This window comes from Toxotes jaculatrix, chromosome 6 (genome assembly GCF_017976425.1).
Source record: "Toxotes jaculatrix isolate fToxJac2 chromosome 6, fToxJac2.pri, whole genome shotgun sequence".
Lineage (NCBI taxonomy): Eukaryota > Metazoa > Chordata > Actinopteri > Toxotidae > Toxotes > Toxotes jaculatrix.
This window is the reverse complement of record NC_054399.1, coordinates 19,480,833-19,494,828: the sequence shown is the minus strand read 5'-3', so window position 1 is coordinate 19,494,828 and position 13,996 is coordinate 19,480,833. Positions and strand designations below refer to the sequence as shown.

The following is a 13,996-nucleotide window of genomic DNA, read 5'->3' as shown; positions in this document are numbered from 1 at the left end:
AGGCATGTTTTTTTTTATATGAATTTTTTAATTTTTAATGTATGAGAATTTATTTATTTAACACTGTGTATCTTTGCGTTTTTGTACTGTTGGACAAAACAGTCAATCTGATGAAATTACCATGGTCTTTAGTTAATTATGTTTGGCACCAAAGATCAACCAGTAAAATAAAGATCAATTATAGACAATGGTGCTTGTAGTTCAAATGTGATATTTGTATCACTTTATAGTAAAAAATAAAAGAAAATGAAATAAAGGGAAAACATTGAAAAAAAGTTTTATTTCTTAATTTTTTCATAAGATATTCACTTGTGCTTGTCTTTCACTGAACAAATAAAATTTCTACAGCTGTTAATCACCGCCAGTATCTTCTTCTGCCAAGTTTAGTTCAGTTGGACATTCTGTCGTTTTAAATAAGCTCTCATGCAATTTTATCCGACTAATTTAAGTGTAAGGTCCCCAAACTTTGAGCCAGGGAAATATTCCAGATATCTGAGCTGCAAACATGAGGAGAAGGTGAGGTGGGGCGCTAGAGAGAAAGGAAGAGAGAGAGAAAAAGAGGGAAGGAGGGAGGGAGGCAAAGTGTGTGTGTGGAGCAGAGGGAGGGAGTGAGGGAGGGGGGAGAGAGGTGGTGCAGTTGAGCACAGTGATCCAGGAGTGAGTGAGGCGACAGAGCGGAGGTGACAGCGGAGAATGGAGAGGAGCCCGTCCGCCCGGCGAGCTTTGACCGCGGCGAGCGAGGACAACCCACTCGGTCCTTTCCTTCTGGAGCCAGCGTGCTGAAAGAAACCGGGAGGAATTAACTGGGGGCAAAGGAAAGGAATGGCTGATCCTCTGCGGAGGACTTTATTAGCGAAACTCCGGGGGAAGAAATCCAAGAAAGGAGCGACGGTCGGCGGTGGATACGGCTCTGCTGCTGCAGCTGCGGCGAATGGGGGCCGAGAAGGTAAAGAAAAAGTTTTGCAGGCGCAGCGAGACTCCGACGAGACTCGCCCGGTAGCGTTGCTCACAGGGCTGGATTGCACGACAGAGAGAATGAGTACATACGAGAATTGTGTTGACGGGGCGATGGTGCAAACAGGGGGGGTTATGATAGTCCGGGAGAGCCGCGCAGCAGAGCTGGCCGACGCACGTCCCCAGCAGCGGAACAGCGGGGGTAGGGTTCGGGTTAATGAGGAGCTCCTGGGGGTCTCACTTCAAAGAGACGTGCAGTTTGGGGGACGTGTGTTAAGTGAGGGGGATAGGAACCACCAAGGGCCCAGATCCGCGGAGAAAATCACGTTACCGGCGGGGGTCCCGCTCGGAGAACCGCATGTCCACAGAAAACACTTCGTCTCGGTCCCGCGGCAGTGCAGCGTCGGGGATTCAATCGGGTTTGGGGACAATTCAAATCACGTTTTGTACCGAGCACGGGTAGAGGCGCATACCGGGTGCGGTAAACTGCCAGAGGTCCGGGTAACTGCTGCTGATCGTGAGGGGACAGAGCCCAGAGACAGAGGACAGTCCCGGCACATGGCAGGGACTGTAGTGGCTGTACACGAACACAACACCGACCGGAGTTTTGACAACAACCCAACTCTGGAGACAAACTCACCAAATTGCACGACACGTGTGTATCTGAACTGTAGGCCCAGAAACACGGAAGAAAACATTTTAATCAGAAATATTGAGAGCTATGAGCCGGAGTATGCAGGGGACATCAGAGGGACTGCAGGCGGTCTGCAGAGCCCGACGTTTTTCCCTACTGAGTTGGAGATATGCGATGTTAACATGGCATCCCTGTGCGCCACAGAGAGCGCGCTTAGTTACCCTTTAGACAGCGAAGACGAGGATTATTATGATAATGAAATTCTGCCTTTTTATGAAACTGTCAGAGTAAAAAGTGATGGTGACAGAGCAGAGGCTGCAGAGCTGCCACAGTCCAGTCAGGACAAAGGACAGCTCGATGACTGTAACAGTGCTCAGGAAACAAACAGGCTTAGGACCCAGCTGAAAGAAGCTTATTACCTTCTCATCAATGCTATGAATGATATAAACCTGGATGTCCAGCAGATTAGTGGTGGTTTAACTGAGCAGCAGGCCACCTCCTCCTGTAGTAGCCACTCCAGAGACAGTCTGTGCTCGCGGTTGTCTGCCAGAAACATAGACAGTGACTCCTGGTCCTCAGGAGGAGACCACAGCCCTCAGCAGGTGTCTGACACTGACTCACTCCTGCTCTGCCTCAGTGGGAATTTTGAGTCAGGTCTCAAAAGCAGGCTGAACAGTAAGAGTATGGTGAACCTATCTTTGACCAAGATAAGACCCACATTACTGCGCTCTGCTAGTGACGGAGCTATCAGCTCTCCAGGTGGACTCTCAGGCTGTATTCAGGTCCCTGGAACACAGAATCCAAAAATCTGTAATGATAAAGAGCCTGCAGACACAAAAGAAGCTGAAGGAGCTAAAGTCAGAGGAAAGGATGAGCTGTCAGACCACAACGCCATCAGCAGTGATGAGCTGCTACAAGATGCTGGTGGTGAGGAGGACCGTGGCGGACAGCTCAATGAGAGCAGCGGCTCCGTCAACAGCCTCACAGGTTCTTCAGACAGCAATGCTGAGGCATCAATACATCAGGGTCATGACAACAAGCAGGAGTTGATCAGAGTTCGAGCGCCGGGGACCAACTCTGTCAACAAGGGCCACGGTGTCACTGTCAACAAGATGCAAGAGTGGATGCACAAGGGCCGCTTGCTGTCTTCAGAGATGAAACAGCGTATAGAGGGCTCATCTTTGCCCCGTGGTGGAGGCCAAAGCCAGGATCGGTCCTGCCCTCAGGCTAACATCGGAGGGTCTAAACCGGGGGTCCAGACATCCAGCCGAGGGGTTAAATCTGCCAAGGCAAAATCTCCTACGGTCAAGTCACTGCAGCAGCAGCAGCAGCCAGGTAGGAAGGCTACGGAGTGGCCCCAACTCCTGTGGATCCTCTAAAATCAGAGACCTGTCATCCTCCTTCCTCCCGTCTTGATTATTGTCATCCTCCTCCACTCATAGTAAGCTCCGTCTGGTGGTGGTCCACCCTGCACTTCTCCTCTTCTGGATGCAAAGCAAAGGGACGAGACACCTCAGATCTCTTTGCTTTCCTTTTAAGACTCTCTAACCGGTGGCGGGTTCTCTCCTTCACACTAATTTAGGTGCATTTTAACACTGAATTAATAGCACATCAGATTGTAGGTTGGATCACTCACAGTGTAGTTCAGTAACAACTAACTCACTCTCCTCTGCTAGTTGCGGTGGTGTATCCCGTGGTGTTGGTGGTGGGGTTTGTGTCTGTGTGTATATAATATTTGATTATGTTCAAAAAGCCAAATGATTGATGATGATGATGATGATGAGTCGTGAAAATGTGAAAACATCTGTATCATGAAACCATTTAAGTGTTATCTGTTCAGCTTTAATGCGAGACAATCAGGGATTAAGTGGGATGAAAAGCAGCCTAAACTACTTTTACTCAGTGGCTATAAAACAATCTCACCACAATGACCGTTTCGTATCTGTTCTGGAGCTTTCAATCATAACACCAAGTCCTTTTCAGCAGATGGAGTTTGCCCAGTTTGTCATGAAATTGTAGCTGTTCAAATTTCCATGTTTCTCAGCACTTTAAGTAAACTTAAACTCTAAGTTTAAGTCAGCACTGACTGTTCATCCTTGACTTCAGATGCTGTACTTGAAAAAAATGATCTTGCCACAAGGTCTGTTTACCCACTTTTAATTGCATTTGCAGGAAATAATGCTTGGCACCATCACACTGGTCGCACATTCATATTTATTTAGTTGCCATTTCATTGGGTTTAGCATACAGCACAGTCTTACAGAACGAATTGCTCTTTTCATCCTTGCTGACCTGAAGTGACTGCGATCGAGGCAGTTGGCCAGTTTAATCATAGGATTCGGAAACTGTCTGTGTGGAAAACTTTGTATTGACATTTGTTTTAGAGGATGTGGACATGGGCTCGCTTTGTACGGCTCAAAAACATTATCATCATCTCTTTTTGTTCTGCCACTCGTTTTCCTGCCCTCTGTAATAGTTTTGTATGCGTTTGGATGTTTATGAGTGCCAGCATGCATGTCTGTGAGTGTGTGTGTTGTTCTGACTGTGTTTTCCAGAGTAAATAGATGACCTGCCATGTGCGCAGGCTGTTGTTGACTGTCAGTTTGCGTGCTGCTAGAAATAGAGTGTGATCTCTCAGGCTGCTGAGCGGAAGGCCTCTGTGTTTGACTTCCAGCCGCTGTTGGCTCAGCATAGCTTTCCTCTGCTGAATTTTGGTGAAAGTAAAGACAGGATTCTTCTTGATATTAGTATCCAAGGTCCACCACCCCCCTTCCCAATTCTCATTTTTTCCCCATTTTGCTCAGCTTTCCCCTCTCCCTGTCCCCACTGAACTTTTCCACAGCTGTGGCCAGAGGAATCCAAAGCAGGAGACAAGCCACTGCAGTTATTCTCTGTGGTAGTGGTGTGTGTGTTTTGTGTGTTGGAGTGTAGGCGGGCTGGGGTGGGGGGGGCTCAGGGGGGGCTGTCATGTCGCCTTCCTCCCCAGTCGTTTGCTCTGGACAGCTCCATGGTAACCTGCATTTTAAAGAGACTTTGGATCGAATATTTAGGATGCCATTCCTGTTGTTTAACTTGTTTGCGTTGTGTCACTTAATTCTTCGCCACGAATGAACAAAATGAAGGGCGATTAAGTATTTATTAAGGTCAGCCCTGGGCTTATTTTGCCCCTGTGGGCCTCTCAGCGTCTCACAAAGAGCCAAAAAAAAAAATACCAAAAGTTCTCAGAAGCTGCATTGAATTGCTTGTCTTGGCTTGAAACTCTTCATTGAGTTTATGGGTCTACTCTTAATTTATTTAAATATTTACATATTTCTGACTTTCTAAAAATAGGCCTGCTCTTCCCCTGGAGTGTTTCTTGGAAATTAAACCTGACTATGAAGTCACAGGACAAAATATTGGCTTAATTAGACAGAAGCTAATTTACTTGTGTTCCGACTTGTCCTTTAATTACTGTGTAAAAAAATCATGTTGATTATCACCCACAGCTGAGCATGTCACTTCTTATATGTGAGTCTATGTGTGGGCGAGAGATATTGTGCACATGAGCATTCATATTCACATCTCTGTTGTGTACATGCATGTTTGTATTTGCAGCTGGAGGATTTATAGTTTTGTTGTGTTGTGCTGCGGCAGAGCACTGGCGTGCCGGCAGGCAGGCAGTATCCAGGCGTCATGTTTTGGCCAGACCTGATCTCAGGAGTGGTGTGTCAGTCAAACCTTGAGACTGAGCTATACACACTACAAGCTTCTTCCTGGAGGCAGAAGTCAGAACTCAGTATAGGTTCATACTGAACAATTATCCTCAGTCTTCATGGCTGGAAATACTGACCACTTCAGAAAAGAAGATCACTGGGTTAAAAAAAAAAAAAAAAAAAAACTGAAATGACTTTTTGCTTCTTGGCAAACAGCATCTAAAAGAACAGTCATTTTGCGAAATATGTGTATTTGTTTCCTGGCAGAGAGTTAGACGAGAAGATCAAAGATCAATACCAGTCTTATATATGGCTGTTAAATATGAAGCTGCAGCCAGGAGTGTGCTCTGGTTGCCTGGCACCTGGTCCTGGACAAGAAGTAGCACACAAACCCCCATGAAACCACAACTTCTCAGTTTTATTCTTACATTTTTGTATGAATAAAACAAATGTGATATAACTTATTAAATAGTGAGCTTTAAAGCTGTTGGTTAGTAGATTTTGTTACCATTGGACAGGGCCAGGCTCCCTCCTCCTTTTTTCTAGACTTTATGCTAAGCTCTTCTCATCTAACTCTCTGAAAGGAAGTGAGTCAGCATATTTCCCAAAATGTCCAGTAATTCCTTAAAAAAAACAACACACATCAAGTGTGAAGTAAAGCCATGCACTGGTTTTGGTTTACAGTGTATTGCTCAACATTTTGATTACATTAACTCCTGCTTGCTCAGTGGATTCAGAGTAGCTATGAGTTGAGAGTGCAGGTGTAACACAATCCTCCTCGACTGCTGTCAAGTCATGTCAGAACGGTGTGGTGTTTGGTCTCTGCACTGTGCCAAAATCCTTGTTACTGAGCTGCTGTGTTTTTTTTTTCCTCACATAAACACACATGGCTGATGGTACAATACAATACAAGTACAATAATTTGTCTGGTCTGGTGTGTCTGGTACTTGGACAGATTTATGGAGGATGGAAGCTCTAAAGACAGATCAGGTGATGGAGGAGAAACTTGAGGCATCAGGGTTCATACCAGGTTTATGAGCTGGATCACTCACATGGTGATGTGTGCTAAAAAGTGTGGGCCAAAAACTATCAACTTGTTTGGTACGTTTAAATGACTGATTACCAGTAAAACTAACTGGATTGTATGTATTAGTTGCTAGCATTTGTCAGGAGCTACAAGGCTTTGTTGAAGGGCCTTTCAGTGACTTGTCTTACTTTTACCAGTATTTTAGACCGAAATGGGTCACAGTGTGAGTCCATGTGCCTTTTTTAGATTGTATAGTACCTCCCCTGAAGTGTTTTTATCATTTTTTTTTTGTAAACAGACACATTGAGACAGGACAGAGGAGTGAGAAAGAAGGGACAAATTTGGTTTTCAAGCCAACATACAGAGGAGGAAGTGACATTAGCATTAGTAGGCTGCGCTGCCATGACGCCTCAGTGGGATGCATGTGTTGACATGTGATTCAACCCTGGACGATCTCAGCTCTGTGCTGGTGTAAAAAGAAAAATCTACATTGAGAATCCTAATTAACATATGAATGAGTGTCAACAGGAATGTATGGCACACAGCAAAAGATTCCCTCTGGTGGTGGTGGTGGTGGTGATGGGGGGGCTCTGTATACACAACAAAGTGTTGTCTGTACGGAGGAGAAAACGAGCTGGTGTGTGTTTTGCACTTATCAAAAGAGGAGGCTCTATGAGGGAAAAGGAATTCAGGAAATAAAAGAAAAGCCTATGGGAAAGTGGATCAAGTGTTTTGTCTTAGAGGAGAAAAAGATTCAGTCACTCAGAAGATTTAGACATGAATATAATTGGGTTTACTGTCAGGCTCACATGGCGCAGGTTCATACCAGCACATCCAGGAAATAAGATTTTTTCTTTATAAGTTTTCATTCCTTTCAGCACCTCAGACAAACCCATATCGCTCCTCCCCATCCACCTCTCCCTCTCTGCCATATTCTCTTTATTTTCTCACACAGTCATGCACCCTTGTAGTATGTGCTCTGACCATCTGTTACTTTCAGGTCAGGGGTGTGGATTTTCCATGCACTAAACACATCATCTTCATACCATGACGACATAGGCTTTGTCGACTCTGTTATGAAATTTTAATATATGACTATTTGACGCATAAATGAAAATTTTAACTAATACAAGAATCAGCTTATTAATTATTATTATTAATTATTATTTTCATCATCAGTTAATCTACATCTTATGTGCTTGATTAATCAATTCATTGTTTGAGCTTAAAAATGAAAGAAAATGGTGGAAATTGCAGAACACAGTTTATTAAGGCCCGGTGTGAGGTCTTCTATATCTACATCTATATCTATATATCTATAGATAGATAGATAGATAGAAAATTTCACTTAACACCGTGGATTATCTTGTAAAAAACCCTGCGGTAAGTATATGTTGTTGTTTTTTTTTCTTTTTCGGAAGAACAAATCCAGAGATACCATTGTATTTTTCATCAGGCTGAATGTTCTGCTGTACAGAAACTGTCTTTCCCGTCAAAACTATTTAAGGGGAGAAATATTGACATGCTGACAGAAGATGCTGAGAGCAGAATGTTGAGCTGGTTTGATATTTGACAGCTGTGAAAGAGGCTAAAATCTCACTTATTAAGTCAGACCAGTGGCCTGCCCTCACTCTGGGAAGGTGTTTCTCCTGTAGAGGAGTGTGACACAGACGAGGCTGTAAATCTGGAGCTGTGGTCTGGAATGCTGTGCATGTCAGAACACGCTTTCTCTTCCAGTTATGAAAGACCCCTTTAAAAAAAAAAGATGGCATGCTGACAACAACTCCATGCACAAGCATCTCACCTCTGTTTAGTCGCACGTTACCAGACTGAGCGTTGAATCTGCAGTTTGGGGTTTGTGTTGGTTGGTTGTGCCTATGTATCTTTAAATTTAACATCTTTTTAATTTTAGTTTTCCCCATTCGATGTACACTGACTGGCCAGTTTATTAGATACACTTAGCTCTAAAACTACTACAGTCCTGCAATAAATCTTCCCTTCATGGAGGTTATATTTTTCAGTTTTTGTTGAAACTGTTTAGAAGGATCATTTTGGTGAAAGCTGAGTTCCTCTGCTGAAAAGACAGTTGCCCTTGCTAACTATCGATTAAGTCCTAAAGAGCCTGTAGTGTTGGACATGTCCTAATAGGTCTTAGAACTAATCTAGGGAAAAAATATATATATTATTATTGTACATTTTAGTAGTTTCAAGCAGAAGTAGAAGCACTGCTTGTAGGAGTTGCCAGGATAGAACATCTGAAAACAAACCATGGCAGATTATTATAGCCTGCCAGCTTGTGCCTACATATTAACTCATGAGACTCAGTATAGAGCCAGAACATACTTTTCTCCTTGGCTCAGGAGACGGCACATGTTAAATCTGCTCAGCTCCAGGTCCTCAAACGCAACATCAACCCTTAATCCGGACTAATGCAAACACGATGCTGGCTCAGGTCATACAAACATGTTTTTTGCTGGAAACTTTCTGTAAATTAAACAGTAAAGTAAAGAAAGGATGAAATATGGGAAGATGTGCTTTATTTCGTGGCGGTGTGGTGGTCTGTTTGAATCGAAATGAAACAGATGATACAGAGGCTGTGATTGGTTGTGGGGGGGTTTATTCCCCCTCAGGCTGGTATTTTTTCAGTGTGGAGATTAGCAATGCCTTAAAAGTGGCCTGTGTTCTAGTCACTGAAAGCTGTTTTATATACTCAGCAGCATCTTATATAATCAGCTGGAACGCAGAGGAATGGCATCCCAAACAGAATGTTTCATCCCACTCTATATCATACTTGCCATATTTCTCTAGTGGAAAAAAACTCAAGCAGCAAGTAGAGGAATAAAGTTCAAGACTTGTTTTGTTGTGGTGAGAGGAGTTACATAGTTGGTGTTTATGGGATTTTGGGGCAGCAATTATTGCGAGTCAACAGTTGCTTTATAAAGTTGCCTTATAGATCACAGGAAAGCTGAGAGAGGCTGCTTGGCTTCCAGGACAAAGTAAATCCCAGTGAAGCCCTCTGCTCTCTCTCTCTCTCTCTCTCTCTCTCTCTCTCTCTCTCTCTCTCTCTCTCTCTCTCTCTCTCTCTCTCTCTCTCTCTCTGCCGCTTTCAGGCTTTTGTCAATAAAAGCAACCAAGCAAAAAAGCACCTTAGTCTCAATCTACTGAGTAGACGTTATGTAATTTGAAACCATGTGATTTTTTTTTTTTTTTTTTAATGTACCTCTGCTCTATTCCCTTGGGACTGTTCTGGATTAACCATACAAGAAAAACCCTGTTGTGGTTCATTCTGACTCATTCACACTTTTTAATGGCACGGTCACACATGCGCATTGCTGGATGCCCTTTGTTAAATTTCTGTTTCGTAAAGTGTTAGGAATATTTTATTCCTAACTCTATAATTTAGTGGATGTAGCCTGGCGCGCATGAAAATATATTTCCTTGAGGAAAGGAGAAGTTGTCATTATAGCATGTGGAGGGACTCGTCTGGGAGCTGCTGAGGATCAAAACAGTCTTTTACACAAGTCTGCTGTACATGTTAGAGCAAGACCCTGCCCTCAGCACCTCAATCTCTCGTTGTCACACACACACGCACTGAGGTTGTTTTTCCCTGCCTGCATCTGCTCATCAACTCTTGTAAAAACAAAAGCACGTCAGATGATTTGCAGAGGTCCTGTTTGATTTCTAGTGAAAAACAAAATTCTTATTCTTACCAGAATAAAAAGCATCAACAAACGCATTGACACGCCTGAAGCTATGCAGGCACTCTTTTGTTTGGGACATTAAGTGATGTATGCCATGTCACCATCTCTATTATTTGTCCTTTTTCACTGTGCACACGTCGCCACCGGCTGTACTTATCTTCAACCCCTTTGCACACACACCCTCCCCTCTCCTGCTCTATTTTCACAGCTGTAATGCCAGCGGTTTCTTGCTCTTCTTTCCAAGCTGCTGCGATGGACAATATGTGCGCTCAGTCCCTCCGTCTCGCTGTGATCTCTTTTGAATTCATAGCCCACATATTCCTGAAGCTGACACTCCTGAAATTGGACGTCGCTGTGGAGAAAAGTGGGGAGGTTCTCTGGGGGCCTGTGGTGGGATGATTGAAAGTTTGTCTTTGGCCATAAAAAAAAACAGTTCACAATGTTCTGTCCAGAAATATGCCACAATCAGATGAGACAAAGCGGAGACGTTACTCTTTTTTGGGGACTTTAATTCGAGGAGAAATGAATGAGAGAGGAAAACTCTAAAAAGCTTAATAACATTCGGTATTTCAACACCTGTGGTTTCTTGATACAGATGGTTTCTTCACTGTGACGGGACAGAATAGTTTGAGATTAAACATCAGAGTCTATAATTGAATTCCATTCAGTAATTACTTAAATGATGATGATCGTGATAATGATTATGGCTTTTTAATGCCAATCAAAGAATGTTTTTAAGTGTCTCCTGGCAAGAAGTTGTTAAACTCACATTCTTCTTTCTCTCCATCACTCCCTCAGCTTTCATTGAGAATGTCCAAACCCCCTGTGCTAACGTCCATGAGGTGGGCAGAGCCACTGAGCCTTCAGCATGGAGGCAGCCGCTCACCACCATCACCGTCTCCAAGAAGCGCAACTGGCTGCAGCAGAGCTCCCTTGGGAAGAATCACTGCGCCAAGGATGAGCCACAGGGAATGCTGGGAGCTGAGGAGGAGGGCGGTCAGGGCTCCCATCAACCTCCTCCTCCTCCCTGTCCCTCCCCAGACCACCTGAGACCCTTAGGGGGAGCCCCACCGCGGCCGGTCCGCCTACAGCTGCCTCAGGTTAGCTTCAAGATCTCTCTGTTTACAAGGATAAGATTTATGTAGGTAACACAGCATGGTTGTTGTTGTTGTGTTTCAGGTTGGCAACATGCTTTATCTCAAAGTTTAACAGGAAACTTTGGCTCCTTCTTGATGTAGGTCAGTGTTGGTCAGGCCAAGGTGTCTGCTCACCGTCGGAGCGTGGACCCAGCCGAGGAGAACGACGCAGACGATGAAGGAGAGATCTGGTACAACCCAATCCCTGAGGACGATGAACCGGAGATGTCTCACCGGCCCTCTGTTCGGCTGCTGGTCCCCCCTCGAACAGAGCCCGGGAGGAGGCCCAGCAGGGGAGGAGATGTGGGTCATGGTGGCAGGATATCGGAGGGCAGCGGTGGCGTTGGGCCGGAGGCGTTCGGTGAAGGCCTCGGTGGCGGTTCAGGAGATGGGAGTCAGGGGAATGCTGTACATTCCACAGAGGCACTACATCTGCACAGACAGATGCTCGCGTGCAAACCTCAGGAGGAGGGGGGGCCTTCCACAAGCAGAGCCACAGGTGAGGAGAAAAAAATGAAAGCCACCCACACCTTCTCTCATTCTTACTTTCCTGCTCTTCCTGCTTTTTGTTGACCTCTTCATTCACTCTTTCCATCACTTTTATTTGGGCCGATGCTCGAGGGCCAATTATTGTTTGTCGTTTTGTCTCTCAGCCAGTCACTCTCGGCAGATTTTTGCGGTTGCGCACACCTTGAGCACTAATTACAGCTAGTGCTGAAAATATTTCCAATCAAAGGTTAAGCTGAATTATTTAGCTGCGAGTAAGTCCCGGCTTACTATAGCTCTACACACAAATATATATATAAGTATATATAAGTATGTAAGAGTGAAGTTTAAGATGAAATAAGACCAGAAATAGAGTTTTGCTGTGTTTGAAATTCAAAATTCCTCTTGAAATCCATAATAAATATACAATAGCCATACTAGCTCAGTTTTTTTCTCATTCTCTTCTGTTTGATCAGTGCAGACAGGAGCCGTAGCTGTCTAATCATATCACTCCATATCAGTGTCCCTCATTAGTTAAACTCAGACAGACATTAGTCAGGAGGAATTCAGACCTGGCATTCCTGAGAGGAAAGAATATCCTTTTACGTGTGACTGCAGCTCACACAGAGAGCTGTGAACCTTGTAAATTGGTGGTTCTTAATGTTTTTTAGTCTTCAGTTGAATAAATGTCCTCTCACCTTGGAAGCCAGCTCATTAAAACTGCGCTTATGGAATGTGCAGACACAAAAAAACCAAACAGATTCATGGGTTTAATCAACATTGCTGTGAATGAATCGCGGTGCTCGCTCTGTATTTTTTTTATTTATGTGTGTGCGTGGCAATAGTTGACAACCCTGGTCTACAGCGACGGCATAACGATGACAGCCAGCACACTGCTCCCTGTCTCTTAATAAGCTCGGTCTGTCTTTCCTAACTTCCGACTTTTTGTTCTCTCTGATGTGGCAACATAGTAGTTTGAACCAAGCGGCACATCTTGAGCTGAGCCTATAATTACAACTTTTGACAACACTTCTGTGGCACGCAACAGCCATTTGTAGTAGTAGGAGCACAAAGCGGGGCTGAATAGTTTGGGTATGCTTAGTGAAATCTAATACGTGAGCTTTAGGCTTCACAGCAGCACATTTACTGCAGGGATGAAGAAATAACTTTTCCCCCTAAAATACTGAAAGGTTTAAAAGTTGAGAGCAGGAGTCACTGAGAGATGCTGTTAAAAATGAAAGAATATGCTTTTCTATATTGTTTTAAATAAGTGATCAGGTCATACAAAGAAACTGTTTATCTTGTGGAGTGGAAAGTCTTAACTTCTCAAGATGACGCATTATCTCCCAAAACAAATCTGCCCTTGACAAGGACACAGGTTTGATTGGCGGCTGATAAACTCCTTGATCCTCATTGACTGGCTTCAAACTCCTGGCTCTCGCTGACATCACGTGTGGCTCAGCAAAACTCTCCGTCCCAAGAGACTTTCCTTGTAGGATTAGGATTAAACCAGTCCCGAATGAGTCTCAGTGTACTGGCCCAGGAAAGTCACTAATCATGGCACACAGGGCTAATTAAATTTAGGCTATTTCTGCCTGCACAGTTTCAGACCTGTTTTACAGTCTAGATGAAATTTGCTGGTGTCATTAGGGTCTTTTCATGCTGGGTAAGCAGATGAGTGGACAAAATTGGAGGCTAGAGTGACTCATTCAGCAGTTTTAACAGAGAAGAAATCTTGTTCTCAGCTCCTGTGAACACAAAGGCTTATTTAATGTTCACTGAGCTGTCCTACCTTTCTCAAAACTCATTTGTTTTCCATCAGCTTGCTACCATTCCAAGACCTGTGCCTCATTTACATCCTGTAATAAGATTCTGTTTGACAGGAGTGTTCAGTAGCAGGTCTGTGATAGTGTGGGTTTACTGGTGCTCTGACTGGAAGCTGTGAAAGTGGGAGTAGTGGTGTTGTTGTTTTTTTTTTTCTTTTCCCTCCCGCTCCGGAACTGCCTCCCTCTCTGCAGCCTGTTGACTTTGCAATTGATTCCTGTGGGTTTGGCGACGCCATCCCACACTTCACTGCAACAAAAAAGAGCAACAAGCCCCGGCTACGTGTCATCAGAGAGGAAACACTCATTACCAGCTGTTTGTGTGTGTATGTTTGTGTGTGTGTGTGTGTGTGTGTGTGTGTGTGTGTGTGTGTGTGTGTGTGTGTGTGTGTGTGTTGTGCATGCAGTGGGCACTTTGGTTTTAAATCAAAAGAAATTGTAGGCAGGTAAAATATCACTTCACCGGCTTTCTTCATCTTTAGTCAGAAACCTTCTCAGACTCTAGACATTGCTGTGTGTGTCTGTGTGCACTGTGGTTGCTGT

The 13,996-nt window shown here is 44.2% G+C and overlaps 1 protein-coding gene across 2 annotated transcripts in view; it reads left to right on the top strand.

Annotated features, from left to right (window-relative positions):
• Positions 1–656: 656 nt before the first annotated feature.
• The window catches only part of syde2 (synapse defective 1, Rho GTPase, homolog 2 (C. elegans)), a 42,378-nt gene continuing 29,038 nt past the window's right edge, over positions 657–13,996 (top strand). The window contains exons 1-3 of one of the 2 annotated variants that reach the window (XM_041040011.1): positions 657–946; positions 10,807–11,108; positions 11,247–11,643. In XM_041040011.1, the coding sequence (XP_040895945.1) occupies positions 823–946; positions 10,807–11,108; positions 11,247–11,643 (823 nt within the window). In that variant the 5' untranslated portion in view covers positions 657–822. Of the gene's footprint in view, positions 2,924–10,806; positions 11,109–11,246; positions 11,644–13,996 lie in introns of both variants that reach the window. The other variant, XM_041040010.1, reaches the window with a different exon arrangement.